This window comes from Drosophila novamexicana, unplaced genomic scaffold (genome assembly GCF_003285875.2).
Source record: "Drosophila novamexicana strain 15010-1031.04,08,12 unplaced genomic scaffold, DnovRS2.1 tig00000877-arrow-arrow-pilon, whole genome shotgun sequence".
Taxonomy (NCBI): domain Eukaryota; kingdom Metazoa; phylum Arthropoda; class Insecta; order Diptera; family Drosophilidae; genus Drosophila; species Drosophila novamexicana.
In genome coordinates this window covers 952,594-967,911 of record NW_020824831.1, presented here as the reverse complement: position 1 = coordinate 967,911, position 15,318 = coordinate 952,594, and the positions used below count along the sequence as shown (strand labels likewise).

The following is a 15,318-nucleotide window of genomic DNA, read 5'->3' as shown; positions in this document are numbered from 1 at the left end:
ATACTTAAATTCTTTAAAATGTGAAGTATTTGATTTTTAACAGATTCCGCTTATGTTCCAATAAGGAGCTATATGCTTTGTATAGATATAGCTCATATGTTAAAAGGATGGTAAGTCTCTTGACAAGTGTGCCAGATATCTTGAATAACTAAACTGTTTTTCATTTAAAAACTCAAATTTCGATTGATATTCCTCTGGTAGCTATTTACTATAGAATTTCCTATAGGGAAAGGTGGGGTCAAATCAGCTGAGAAATACTAAGAGAATTATATACGTGGGAAAAGACTGGAAAACAAAAAAAAAAAAAAGCTTTAAGGACTCGGACTTTCCTAGCAAGCGTAATAACCAATTTATGATACATTTAAAAGGGCAAAAGAGTATGATTAATAAGTTAATACATACTAATTGTTCACTTATTATTAATATTATTATTGTTTTTATTAGTTTTGTTATTTTTTATATTATTTTGAACTACAAATCTAGCAAATGATGTTTGACTCATCTTAATAACAAACACGCATAAAATAAGCGTTAAAAATTTGCATCCGGGCTTTCGTTCAGTGCTTGTATAAATTGTTAAATATAAATTACGTAGCTTATCTGAGCAAAATGCAAATTGAAAAGTAGAAGAAGCGAATGAGACATTTTGAAAAACATTTTCAATTTAAAATGTGACAATGCTGATGCGGTTCAGCGTTCAACATTTGCCATTCGCTGCGAGCTGCCATTGCCGCATGCCACATTTGCACTTCATTTGCAATTTACCACAGTGTGAGTGCGCTTGTGTGTGGGTGTGTGCTGGTGTGGGTGTGAGTGTGTGCACATGACACCGCGTCGACAACATGACCGCGAACTGTTCTGTTCATTATTTCATTTGCGCATACTGTTTATCAGCACTTCAAACATTTATTACCAGTTACCTTGCATCGCAACGCGCTGGTGCGGTCACCGGTTCGAATCCTCTACAAGCATACTTGAGCTGAATGTCGTCTACAAATTACAGTTAACCGCAGAGCATTTGCCCACCTCTTTGGCCCGACCGCAAGCTAACCAACTACGTGCCCCAGCAGCTGGCTGCTGGCTACTGGCTGCCGGCTGCTGGCAGCTCGTTGCACGTAGCCAAATTCGTGACCGCTTCTCATTTCATTTCAGATATGGCGCCGCACCGCAGCCACCCGATGGAGGCACCTCCGTGATAATTGCGCTGCTCGACAAACTCATCGAGAATGGACGCAATTACAGTTACGATCTGGTTCTCTGTCTCAAGATACTCCTGCGTAATGTGTCCATGATCGAAATGCCTTTTAAGGTGAGTCACAAAGCACGAAAGTGAACTTTAGGTATGCGTTCCCAAATACAATTTCTTCTCTATTTCGCCAAGTGTCTTAGAATAAAATGATGTAGCATTTTTAACATTTATCATCATTAAATCTAAATTTTTAAGCTAACTGGATTAAAGGCGAATTTAAGTCGAAAATGTTTATGGGAACATGTGCCTATTATCAATTTGCCTGCCTGACAGAGGAAAATCGTACAAACTTCATATGCGGGGCACGAACTGTCTGTCTTTATCAACTGGCCCAATTCCTATCCTTTTAACTTTTTGCTCACTTTTAAGCTTCCCCTCTCTACTCTTTGCAGCCCATAGTGTATGCGTCACGTCGTGAAATGTTTTTCGAGCGCTATGGACGACTCCTAATGGACAAAATCATTGGCAAGGAACAGGTCTATGGCGTGCCCACACTGCGACACTTGTGCCGGTAATTATCAACTGAGAACTGAAAGCGAACTTTGCTATCGGCTGTGCCCGCCACTGTCCACTTGTCTTTGAAGTCCTGGCTGCTGGGCTCCGTGAAAGGATGATGGCCTGACAGCTAAAGCACATGGCTGCTGTTGGTTGGCAACCAAGTGAAACTTTGTTTCTTATTCAATTACTTTGGCTTAGATTTTGCTGCTACTGCTGCTGCTGCTGTCTCAACGCTTCCCTGACTTTCGACGGTTCTCACAGTTTGCCGCGATAAGCCCGGAAAATTTAATAAGCACAAAAGTCGCAGAAGCGATTCTCCATGGCCCGACTGGGCCTGTCTGATTGATAGACAGTTTGACAAAGCATTTTGTTGACGCTTCTGTTGCGCCTGCCAACTGTATTGTTTCTTATGATCTGATATTGGGTGTAATGGCTTTGTGCAAATGTTGGTAACACCCAGAAGAAAATATCTGCGAAGCCTTAAAGTATATAAATTCCATCTAGCCATATTCGTCTGTGCAGCTACCTGCCTGTTCGTCCATCCGTCCGTTCGTCTATCTATGTGAACGCATCAATCTTAGAAACTTTAAAAGCTTCTTACCTTAAACATTTATATATATGTATGTATATTCGAGCTTGTTAATTTTGAGACTTTTTTGTTTTAGCATAAGTAGAGAATTGTAGAAGCCACATACAACTTTCCTGGTTTTTGCATAGTATACTTAGATTTAGTATATTTCCCCTTTTGCACAAAATTCAAGAAAAAATATTGAGGCTAGAGCCTTCTTCACCTGTATTATTTAGACATATTTGGCTGTCCTAGTTACGCCCTGAAAATTAGGATTTTATTGTCAGTTATTCAAGAATACATTTCCCATTGAGTAGTTTTAATGGAAGGAGAAGCAGAAGACGTGTGTGCTTTGTATTTCTAAGTATGTACCAAAGGAATCTAGAAAAACAGCTAGAATAGTTTCAATTGAGCTGCTGGCGCTGTGTACAGGGTATCTACTAGTCGGGCAATCACGGCTAGAGTTTTTTTCTTTGGCCAACGCCGTTGCCTCTTTTGTGATGTGGCTTGCCGGAAATTCGCTTGCCTTTTGTCTATTATGTCAATCTCTAGGCCTTATCGGGCTCTCGACTTTGTCGCATTTTGGGCAAAGTTGCGTTTAGGCCAACTAGCTAACAGCTGTTGGCCAAATTTAATTGAATTTCGTGCAAATTTGATTAGTACTCAGCATTTAATCGATAAGCTGTCAAGCTATTTACTAATTTGATAAGTTAGCAAAAAAGTTAGGTGTGGCCTGACGTCCGCACTTAGATCGGATTTCAGTGCGGATTGTGGCACGGTGCACACTTTGACCCCGACTTATGTTATTTGCTTCACATGTTTGATATTTGCCAACTCACGTGTCACATAAAAAACCCAACGACTTGCCCCACACAAGCCACGTGTTCTTATGTGTGCTTTTGATACCCAGTAACAAGTGTCTGGTACAAGCAGGCATTCCCCTGTGTTCAATACAAGTTTATCAGTTTATCTCGACATTAAAGCTTATAACGCCCTTTTGGGCGAATTTGACTAGAAATCGGTGACAGATTTCTGTTTTCAATATCCGGGTGTATATTTGTATACTGTATGAAGAAAATTACTCAGCAAGGCAACTATGAACTAGCTTTTATTATTCAAGTTTTCTTGACGACTTCTAAAGATAAATTAGTCACTCATTTTATCAACGTTATCCGCAGCTTAAAGTAAAGATGCATTTTTCGCTTTTGGTAAATTGTGTGTGATATACATTTTTGTTTCCTCTTTTAATATGTAGCTAAAATATGTGAACGAATTGTATACGAATACGAATACGAATTTTTTGTTTTTGGCAGATGTGTATTATATAAATTTTGGTATTTACTTTTTAAATCTGTAGCCAGAACACGAGTGGAAAGTGCAAAGACCAAAGCTGACCACAGCCTACTTTTGCTCGGCATAGTATTTCCCTATAAATTTCAGCTATACGTTTTCCACACATTTTCCACTGTAGCGGTGGTTTTGTAGAAATCGCTAAAACATTATTGAAATTAATTTTTGATATATTTTAAATAGAGCTTAAACTGAGTTTAAGTCAGGGTATCTTCTGGTTAAGCGATGATTTTATCTGCTTGGTATTTACCAGTTTGCCAGTGTGATTTTCTTAGGTGAATGTTTGTGCTGTAAGACCGCGTGCTCGCATATCGAATGACCGCAACTGGACGCATGTGTGTATATTTTCTTAATAAATATATATGGAGGTTTATATAATATTTATATATTTATTTATTTTATGTGCATCTTGCATATTGCGCAGTTGTCGCAGCATTTGCCAGTCAGATTTCAATTGCTGTCGCTGCTGTACTCGCTTGGCTCTTGATTTATGGAATTTTCTTTTTTCGCTTTCATGTAGAATTTATTTTGCTTTGAAAGGCAAGCGCTTTTCAATTTGAGGCTCATTAATGTCACTCAGGCGAACCCATGCGCTGCCACAAAGCGCATTCAAGTCTCAGTCTACATGTTGCGCATACGCCGCGTATACGCTTTGGTAATACCCTTGCAAAGGGTCTTATTTTTTTGTCACGAAATGGGTAATGCTTGGTAAAAGGCGCATGGATGTAATACACATATTATATATAAGATATTCTTGATCTTTATTAGCCGCAGAGCCTACAAAGCAGCTCGTCTGTTTCTCGGTCTATTCCTATGCAATGAAATCTCTCAATAGAAAACAAGCGCGGCAATAACAAGGTTCGCTGTCTGCCAGCAAGAGTATTTGACATTCGTTGTCTCTAACACAGTCGTGTTCTCTTTTGTTCTATGATCGCTTAGTGGCTGGCGCTTTGGGACGGGCTTGCATTCATTGGTGGCGCCTCGTAAAGTGGTCAAAAGAAGAGGCGCACATAATTTGCAGCCCTCAATAATGTTGACAACGCAAATTAACGGCTACATAAAAAGTTGCTGCCGGTTGGCTGCGGCGGACAGCTTATGCGACAGATTTGCATATTTTAAAGCTGATGTCGCGTTTTATGGAGTTCATTTTTTGCGTTCAAGTAGTCTGAATTTTACATACAAAAATTCACAATTGCCTCTCGTGTGCGCACTTTCACACACACACACACACACACATGCGAGTATTAGCAAGTTTGTTCTATGGCCTTCGCGAAAGCAGATTTCACTATGCCTTAAAAAGACGCTTGATTGCGCGCGAATCAAGTGGGGAAAGTGAAAAAGTGTACGGAATAAGAAAAGAACGAAGAAAAATCTACACACAATTTCCGGCACTTGAACTTCTCTCGTCCGCTTTGCACGCTGTGTCCTTAGGCAAATAGAGTATATTCGTTAAAAGTAGAATGTGCCCGGCTCTCTATATTTGTCAACGATATATTTTTTTTGTTAACATATGCAATATGCTACAAAAAACTTGGCATAAATTCCGTTCGCCCTGTAAAGATGGCCCTTCTGAAGTATATTCAGATAAAAAACATTCCATTTGCTACTAGTCGTTGCTTACGAAACCAAATTAAAAAATTTGCTTGGAGATGCAATCCTGATTTTCTATAAATAAAAACATAAGAGTCTTATCTATAAGGGCTGAAAATGAAAATTTTAGTAAAAACCACCAAAGTAAAGAATCTATTTATTACAGTATGGAGCGGAGGATGAAGAGGAATTAAAATCGATATCAATGCTTTGTTTCATTTTGTGCTTCTACAAAAGCTTGAGGCCTGAAATTTGCAATATTTGTTCTCATTTAACACACTTGAAAGTTTCCCTCCATATTTCTCACGCTTTTCATAACGTCGATTAATATCGATTTTGAGACATAGTTTTTTATGCAAAGTTTGAAAACTGTAAGTGTAATATATGCTAATCTTGGCATATTGCTACTCGTATAGCATAAGAATAAGAATATTTTACTTCTTAAAATATTTGAAATTATAAACTCATTTTTCAAGGTGGAGCCTTGTACTTTTGCATATCTACACTCCAGAGCACCCAAAGCAGAGAACCAGGGTGAGTGTGTGTTTGTGTGTATGTTTGTGTGAAGAATAAAGCTAGCTGCAGGGTATCCCCTAGTCGGGCACTACCGATTGGGCACATTGTTTCCGTTTTTACCGTATGCCACAAAAAAATCGCATAAGTAAAGTTGTGCAAAAGTAAAGTTTATAAAAATTTTCTTACAACAAAAGTTTTAAGCACATGAACTTTGCTGAGCTTAGCTCGCCTTTTTTGTTGTTGTCGTGATTCTTTCTACTTTTTTCTATATCAGCTTATTATGTGAAACTTAAATTAATTTATGAAATAGCTACTAAAGATTGACAGGCAGTGGGTTGCGCTGCAAAAGGCAAAAGTGAAACTTGCAGAAAGCTGGTATTTTCACGAGGATTTTCTGGTAATATATTTAACAAATTTGGCAGAAAGATAGTTTCTGAGCCCAAAGTAAAACACAAATATTTGTAATATTATAACAAAATTCTTTATCTTCCCTTTCTGCTCGCTCAGTTGTCGCGTTCGGGATATACTGCGAGAACATAATCAACTGCCGAATGGCATCGATACGCTGCGCCTGCCCAAGCGACTGCAGCGCTACATTGACCTCACCGAGGAGCTGGAGGGAGCGGAGCTGCAGCACCAGCGGCCACAGCCGCTGCCCGAGAAGCCAATGCAGCGGCTGACAAGTGCCATGCAGCGACTGGACACCATCAGCAGCAGCGGCGCAGAGACCGAGGATGAGAGTGAGAATCATGTGCAGCTGCTGGAGGCAGTCACCGATGCTGAGAAGGCAGCTGTCGCCGCCTTTATGACCACTGGCGATGGCGCCATCACCGACGAGGCCAAACAAGCGGCCGTTGCCGCCTATGTGGCGGCCAACGAAGCAGGCCAAGCCCCGCGGAGCCCGCCCCACCCGCCTCGCCCACCCTCGCCAATAAGCTAACTATAAAGTTATGTTACACTCACCGATAGGTCTCCTCGCTAATGTTTATGCGACCGGGCACGCCGGTGGTTTCGGTGCGGCTCGTCAGGTTGACGGTGTTGCCAAAGAGGCAATAGCGGGGCACGCGATTCCCAATGACGCCGGTGACCACCTCGCCCGAATGGATGCCAATGGTGATTTGCTGTGTTTGGGTTGAAAAAAATACGAATATTTAAGACATTATGTATAGGACAAGCAAAGCTCTTTAATTTCTAATTGATTTACTGAATAAAATGTAACTTAACACCCAGCCAAAAAGCATGTGCCGCGCGCAGATTACCAAGTCCAACACTTCATTGTGCTAATAAAGTTTCAGCGCAAAAAATAAAAGGAAAAAACAAAAAAGATGAGTAAAACCCTCAGCGAAAGCCAACAAAAATGGCTCGAGTTCTGCACGAAAATGTTCCAAGTTGCAAGTTCCAAGCCAAACCAAGGAAAAGTTGCCACAATTACTTTGAAAAAGTTGCAGTTGCTACTGCCATTGCCTCTGCTGGTGCTGCTGCTGCGGTGGCCAAAACTTTGCTTTAATTAAATTTAAAACGAAATGAGCTGCGGCTGCGGAAAAGTACCAGAAGCCAGAACCCAAAAACCCAAAAAGCAAAAGGCGACAATTCTCCGTAGGTGACGTTGCCAAAAATGGTCAGGAATGTGTAGGTAAGCAGTTGGCTAGTTGAGCAGCATGTGTGCTTGGCTAGAGTTTCAAAGACTTACGTTTAAAAGCTACAATTGCAACAACAATGCATTAGACTAGAGTGTTTGGCTAAGAGTTACCCTCTACCTTAAAGATTCTTGATATGCTTTCAGGCATACTACACATGTTTTCAACTATCGGAAATATAGCTCATCTATTAGGTTAGATGTCTTATTGTCCCTCAGGCGAAAAGCTTTTAAAATCTCAGAGGAGTCAGTTACTTGTTACGGTAGGAAGATATGAAAGCGATAGAAACGCGATATCACCAAATATATAGGAAAGTTAAGTCAGAGTCGGAGCGACGCTACTTTTAGTTTACAAAATAGGAAATGATAAAGTTTTGGTTTTTTTGTGTGAGGCTTGAAAGCGAAATCAACTCATATCAAAGTGCGCCATTTTTTTCGTAAGGAAGATGTGAAAGCGATAAATAAACAATATTGACTATGCGAGATATCTACGAGCTGAGTCACTTTCTTATATGTCACGAAATGGAGTGCAAGGCTTATACATATACATATGTGTAAAAGCATCGGCAATCAGCAGGCCCTCTACCCTCTAATGATTCTCTACAGGGTATTGAAAAAACATTACGCTGCAGTAATTACGTGTCTTAGTTTAGCCAATAGAACAAGAGAGGTCACACAAGAGTGCAATGTGGGGAAAACTGTCGAAAACTTTCCTCTATTCATTTGGACTGCATTGAAAAGCGAAGCCAAGCTTTTATAGTTGTATTTTTAGTCCCGAACTGCAACAGGGTTGTATTCAGAAACTGAGTGGTAACTGAATCAAATCAATGCCTGGCCGACCATGTGGCAGCAAAATGCAATTTTGATAAGTGGGTTTAGCACGAGAGTGAAGTTGTTATAGTCTCCTCCTCTCCCTCTCGCTTCATTTTTCTATATCTTTAAAAATAAGTGTAAGAGTTTAGCAACAGTAGAATATTGTAAATTATTTTTATTCATGATTGCACTACACATAGACGCATGCTCAAAGCGTTTAACTAGTTTTTAAGACATCAAATATTGCTTAAATTCGATAATACATATGTATATGCCTTTTGACAGTAGTGAAAGTCTGTAGAAACGACTTAAGGCAAACATTTTTGATTTCAGAACTAAGCCAATTGATGTACAAAAATTATAATTTGAGCTTTGTCAATCTTAGTCAATTTTTTGAAGGGGGTTTTTTTTTTTTTTGAATGCGCATCGATAGTCCTGACCCGTTCTTTTGAAACTCTGTCATTATTTGTCGGAGGTATTCGAATTATGAAAACCCATTCGGACAAATAAAAACGTATTCCCATATTTTAAGTCAACTACGTTCCTTGGTAGTTCAGTTTTCTGAGTAGGCCAGTCCTTCAGCATACTGAACAGTAAGGATCTAGAGTCGAATTCCAAGCACATCGATGTAGCTTTTGCCAAGGGATGAATAGAAGTCTGTTTAAGTAACCCATTGCTCCTCTCATTGGTCATAATTGTTTATATTGTCAAGCATTATATACATTAATAAATTTATAAAGGCAAAGGTGAGCTACATGCTCACCACGCTTCGTTTCTTTTAGTGATAAACTTTTAATTTGACCCAAATCGTAAATAGAATCTTAATAATCGTAATCGTAAAATCGTAATAAAAACAAATATCATAATTAAAAGCCACATAAAACCCCTTTCGTTCTTTTTAATGCGATATCGCCAAAGATAAAAGATACCTGTTAGACAAGTTTTTGGCTTAAAACATAGGAAATGATATATCTCCAACCAACTATTATTAACTTATCATTAAAATTAAGCGACTTCTGTTGCTCTTTTTCATGGCATGAAAGAAGTAGCCCTGTCCTTTGCTCACCTAACTAAAAAACGAAATTGTTGCACATTTTGTAGGGTATGTTCAGAATATGCAAGCGTACATTTATTTCATCAATTGTAGCAATATTTATTGATTGCAAGCAGCTGGCAAGATGAGGCAAGCGAAAAGAAAACTTTTGGCTGGGGAAATAGCGTTGCATAATTGGCTTCATAAAATGTGAGCGGGGCGAGGGGCTCTGCCGGGCATAGTATTGTGTTACATTTTCATTGTTTTTGCAGTGCCGTTTTCCGTTTCCTTAATTTTTGTTCTCATTCTGTTTGTTATCGGCAGCTAATGAAGCGCGAAATAGCAGAGCAACATGGCCCAGAACGCTGTGGGCTTTGTTAATTGCATTTGGAACTATCTATCAAGTTGGCTCGTTGCCTGTCGGAAGGCAAACGAGTTCTGTCTGCCTGTCGTTAGAATTTCGATTTTTTTTTTGGGTTTTTCTCCTATTTAGTTTGTTTTTTTTTTTTTTGTTGCCCTTGGCAGTCAGTCGTGCGAATCTGCAGGCTGCACATGCATCAAAGTCGACGTGCAGCACCAGCAACATCAGCCCCAACGTTGGTCAGCTGCTGAGCAGTACGAACCTGGTTACGTGCATCCGGCTACATAACCAAAAGCAATCACTCAAAATATGAGAAATAGTGTGGCAACCGCAGTAGTTCACTGCAGTCGTGGCATGCAACTCGAGTGCGAGATGGATGGGCATGGCTTAAGGCACAGTCAACGCCCGAAGGTGGGCGTTTTAGATGCTTGGTAAGGGATATTCTAGCAGAAGCAACTTTGACAACAAAACCAAGCGACATGAGCTGAGCATTCGAGGAAGACTCCCAGCCCCATTTACTATGCCTGCTTGTGTATGTAGTTATGGCATGTTGCGTGCACACACATACATGCTGCAAGTTACTGTGACAAGCCACAAGCATTGTCCACACGTACGACAATGCTGACGTCGGCGCCGGCGCCGCTGCTGCTAACGCTTGGCTGCTGTAATTGTGAAGGATGCCATCAAGTGGGCATCCCCTTGTCCTGTGTGTGCCTGCGTACAAGTATATATATCCCTATATACATAACTGTCGCATATTTTAAGCTCAAGCACTCAAAGCAAAAGTGTTTAAGCCCACAAAAAAAAAAGTTGAAAGCCAAAAGAAAAAACTGTTTTCCTTCCTTGGCCGCAGATTAAATACCCTTGCAGATTTACGGGCGATGCGTCATGTACTCTTAATGCTTGGAAGTGTTTTCTTTTAATACAAAAAATTCCTATGGGAGCTACATGAGATAATAATTCCAGCCTGCAAACATTTTACTAATATGTCTGTAGCAAAGAAAAGCTGAGTTGGATCTAAATATCTTGAAAGGAAATTATGCTTTTCAAAGTATATATCGAAGGATTTTGTCAACGGAACCTATATAATATAGTCATCGGATCCGGCTGACGCCAACCTATGCATTGGTTGTACTAAAATCAAGAAAGAACGTCGATGATTAACTACTCTTAGATTATTACTTAGAAATGTTTTGTAGCTTAGCTTTACATTCAACTGATTCTTCCTATAGAATATGTACAATTTAATACATTTTGCAGATATGCTAGGAGAATTAAGGGGGTATGTAATTGCCAAATTTCATCAAGATGTTTCGAACAATAAGAAATACAAGAACTTAATTTTGGATTGACGATGGCCATGGTATATACGATTATCACTATATATATATATATATATATTTATGATATAATGAACCAATTCGACTAATTCCATAATAATAACAAAAATAAAAATAAATGAAAATGTATATCAAAACTGATCAGAGATGTCGCTAATGCCATTTAAATTTCATGCCACAATTTAAATAGACTTTGCAAAGGCAGGCGACAGCTCGAGAGTCGACGGTCAAGTGGCAAAGGCTGCCAAGGTCTTAGGGGAGAGGGCTGGACAGAAATGGGGATGGGACTGGGCTGACGGACCACGTCACACAACTTGATGGCTGTCCTTTGACATGGTGTCATCAATTTGGAATTAATTCTAGCAATTTACACAATTTGCCACAACTTTTGCGCCAGCAACTTTTGCAGCATATCAGCTTTAGTTTATTTTTGTTTGTCTATTTTTTTTTTTTTTGCACGCTTGTTAATATTTTACGTGCTTCTCATAAGGCAATCGGTGTGTCTGTGCCCCATTGATATTTTTGCACCATTGAATAGTTGTTGCCGCGCCGCTGCTTAAATGCAATCAGCAACAAATTGCTCGCAGCTTATTCAAGTTGTAAGCTCAGACGAATGCGCAACACAAAAGTGAGGGAGGGAGGGGCACTTTGAAATGCGTTCAGTGCGCACAATTAGAAGGCAGGCAGATGACTGTGCCCCTGCCACAAAATGCCTCCCACGGCACTTGAAAACTTGCCTCAAGCATTCATTTAATACTGTCGCGCCTCTGGCGCAGACCAAGCGTGCAACAGACAGCGAAACTCGCAACAGCCGTACAAATAATACAAATTTGTGCAACATTTTCACAAAACTTGTTTGCATATATTAAAAATAAGTAAGTTTTTAACGATTTTTTCTTTTTAATTTACTTATTTTCACAAATTCGATGTTAACGATATTAACTCAATGTAAATTAAATCACAAGCAAGTTAATAAATTATTACGATTTTAAATCTTTTAAATGTATTAAATTTCGAACGCTTAAGGCAATGTTTGAAATAAATGATGGAGCACTTTATAACTCATTTAAGTGTTGTATCACGTTTAATTGGTTGAACGATTCATTTGTTTAGAATGACATTAAAGTGAAGAAGAAAGCATTTCCCAACACATAATTATATGCTGGATTAGTACCACGAGCTGAATTGATATCTGATAACAACTAGATAATTGATACTTTTAATAAATGTGTTCTGTTTGGCATAAACACATACTGGGAGGTTATTTCAAAAATATATCTATCTAAAAATATATCTTGGATGCGCTCCTTGTTAAAAACTCATTTTCATAGCGTTTTGTTGTTTACCAACTTTTATATGCCAGGTTTAAGCGCTGAAAATTGATTATAGAATGGACTATAAATGTTTTAAGCAAGCGAGAATGTTAGAAACGCCGTGATATCTCCAATTCGGACACTCCCAACTAAAGTCTCACTCCCAACTTTGTTCACTTACCACCGGATTGGAGCCCATTTTCACATTCTTGGCCATATCCATCATATCCAAAGCGACGCGTGCCATGCACTTGGCATGATCCTCACAATGATCTGGCAGACCCGAGACGGCCATATACTTATCGCCGACAGTTTCCACCTGGAAATGACACGAAACACGTGTGTGAGAATATTGAAAATTGGTATTCATCCGGCTGTCTGACAAATTGACAGCTGACCTAAAAGCGGCTCTGCAAATCGTTTGACCCGGTTGAGCTAAGCTACATTTCGTGGCCGAGCGGAAAATTGTAATTAAGTGTCAGGTTGATGCGAACGTTTTGACAGCCATTAGTGGCGCATCGAGGTGAGAGCATTCAGTGAGTGTTCGTCATAAAAATAAACATGCGTTTATATATATATATATATCAAATACACTTACTTTGTAGACATTCAGGTTGCGCTTGGAGTCGGTGAGCGCGTCAAAGACGGTGTAGAGCTCGTTAAGCATTTTTACAATTTTCATGGCACCCTCGGGATCCGTGTTGGCTGCACAATATTGCCCAAAGCCCACAATGCCAGAGAACATCAGCGTTACGGAGTCGTAACTGTCAAAATATATATGTGCATTAAATAAATTGCGCAAATAGCAAAATATTTGTGGCCATTGGCCGGGCACTGGGAGCAAGTGTTGGGTACGTAACTTCTTGAGTCCTGTATCCATCTAACCGATTTCGTGTCTAAGAGCTGAAGGTTTATCAGAATACGTGCTACCAAATATCAACTAGCTTGCACGATTATCAATTTAACCTTATTAAACGAGACTATTTAAAATTAAACATGAATACACATGGCGTAACTTTGGCAGGAAAGTGGTGTTGAGTGCTTGAATAGACTAACTCAATTTTGTATTAACTAGCTTGGCATGTCCTTGACTTAACACGAATTAGCAGAACGCATACAATAAATGTATTTACGGCTTTAAGGAGCATGCTCTGACGTGGCGTGTTGATTTAATCAATGTCGTGTCCAAAAAACTGAAGGCTTGTGTGATACGTGTTCAGAAATATCAACTGACTTGCACGATTAACAATACAAAGAACGACTTAACTCAGGTAAACACGACTTAGTACGAATTTTAAAATTTTTGCATGAATACACACGATTTTACGCATGCCGTAATAACCACTAGCACGATTTTAAGAATATGTTATATGCCTTTGGGAGAGTCAATTGATTTATTTAATTCCGTGTCTAACAACTGAAAGCTGTGCGAATACGTGATTTTACACTCCTAAGCACGAATTAATATTATTAATCACGATTTTACTTAAGTTAAAAGGACGAAGCGCGACGGAATCGATTTTAAAGAATTACTTTGTAAAAATATAAAATATGAATTTATCTTGCGTCATCAATTAGACTCAGTACTAAATTATTAGTATTCTCCTCTAACACGACGTTGCTCTAATCAAACACGACTTAACATGAGCTATTACAATTTGGTATGATTATAAGCAATGATATTTTTCCTGTCAAAAAATATTCATCAAATGTGAGCAGCTTATTAAATCCGAGTCGTGTCCTATTGTTAAGCATCGTGTCGAGCCGCACAAAAATTCGACACGACCTCAGTTCCAGTTTGGATTGGGCATCGGGGTTAGGGCTATAGCTTACCGTTTGGGCGGCACTGGACGCTGATGTCGTAACTCATTTGCCACAGACTTGGGCAGCACCGAGTAGAGCAGCCTAACCAGAAGCGAGAGCAGCAGCATGGGGGGCAACAAACGATAAACAAATGAAAAGAAAATGTTCGAGTAATTTTAATTTCGCGCCTGAAAGCATGCAACGATTTACGTTTTTGTTTGTTTTTTTTTCGTGTCGTGCGCTCACTCTAATGTGTTTCTATTTTTGTTACGCTTTACATCATTTTTCTTACCTGTCCGTTTTCTGCTTCTCACTCTCCAGATCGCGAAACGTTTGCTGTAGCTTATCCGTCAGCATTTCCAGATTTTTGGTCAGCTTGTATTCCGCCTCGAATTTCTCAGAAAGCAGCACCAAATCTCTGGCCGCATCGTGCAGCGGCACATCCGAAATGTAGAGTCCCTTCCTACAAGAAATAAAACGTTGTGTGTGAGCCGAATCGAAAAAAAATGACGCGCATTTTATTTAACTTAAGTCTGTTTGGCTTTAGCTTGGCTTCAGCCGGAGCGCTAGCAAATAAAATAAAATATGTACCCGCCAGCAGTAAGGCTGTAGGGTGAGCTTTGGGTGTGCGCGCGTGTGCAAGTGTGTGTGTGTGAGTAGGGGGTCTTACGTCAGGTGTAGCAATACATATTTACTGTCACCAATAAATTTTAGCGGGATATTTGCCATTTCTTTCAATTTAAATACACAAACAACAGGCCATAAACTGTCAGCGGCTGCTCTATAAATCAACATTTACAGAATCAATTGCAAATTGAAATACTTTAAGAATTTTTAATTCGACCCATATAAGGGATATTTCAAGTATACAAAATTGAGTTTGATTAACTGGAAAATATGGACATTTAAAAGCAAGGCATGTTCCATTTGCACTATATTGTAAGGTTAAGAAGCCGCAGGTCATGAAATCGCTGCTACCATAATCAGTAATTGTCATGTATTAAGTAAACAAGTGTCTGTTAGTTTAACTTGAAATTTTCTTCAAAAGCACGCACATTTCTTTTTCATTGGAAGGCCAAGTAATAGCAAGACATGAAATTCTTGTTGTTAATTTTCGTCATTGGTATGCTTAGAGTAAACAAATTTTTTTGTTTTTGACTGCAACAAATCTGCATATAAAATTAAGACATCTTTCCAGTTTTCTATATTGGAAGGCATGCAATTGGCGCTACTTAAGTCAGCATATTT

At 39.3% G+C, this 15,318-nt stretch overlaps 2 protein-coding genes across 4 annotated transcripts in view; one reads left to right on the top strand and one right to left on the bottom strand.

Moving 5' to 3' along the window:
• The window catches only part of LOC115764883, a 43,037-nt gene extending 36,294 nt beyond the window's left edge, over nucleotides 1-6,743 (top strand). Inside the window, exons 6-9 of one of the 2 annotated variants that reach the window (XM_030708164.1) lie at nucleotides 1,153-1,309; nucleotides 1,642-1,760; nucleotides 5,732-5,789; nucleotides 6,279-6,401. In XM_030708164.1, coding sequence (XP_030564024.1) covers nucleotides 1,153-1,309; nucleotides 1,642-1,760; nucleotides 5,732-5,789; nucleotides 6,279-6,311 — 367 coding nt within the window. In that variant the 3' untranslated portion in view covers nucleotides 6,312-6,401. Of the gene's footprint in view, nucleotides 1-1,152; nucleotides 1,310-1,641; nucleotides 1,761-5,731; nucleotides 5,790-6,278 lie in introns of both variants that reach the window. The other variant, XM_030708163.1, reaches the window with a different exon arrangement.
• The window catches only part of LOC115764882 (guanylate cyclase soluble subunit beta-1), a 91,863-nt gene that overhangs the window by 51,482 nt on the left and 25,063 nt on the right, over nucleotides 1-15,318 (bottom strand). The window contains exons 11-15 of one of the 2 annotated variants that reach the window (XM_030708161.1): nucleotides 14,363-14,533; nucleotides 14,101-14,172; nucleotides 12,866-13,031; nucleotides 12,449-12,586; nucleotides 6,735-6,892 (exon numbers count right to left, since the gene is read on the bottom strand). In XM_030708161.1, the coding sequence (XP_030564021.1) occupies nucleotides 6,735-6,892; nucleotides 12,449-12,586; nucleotides 12,866-13,031; nucleotides 14,101-14,172; nucleotides 14,363-14,533 (705 nt within the window). The remainder of the gene's footprint in view (nucleotides 1-6,734; nucleotides 6,893-12,448; nucleotides 12,587-12,865; nucleotides 13,032-14,100; nucleotides 14,173-14,362; nucleotides 14,534-15,318) is intronic. The other variant, XM_030708162.1, reaches the window with a different exon arrangement.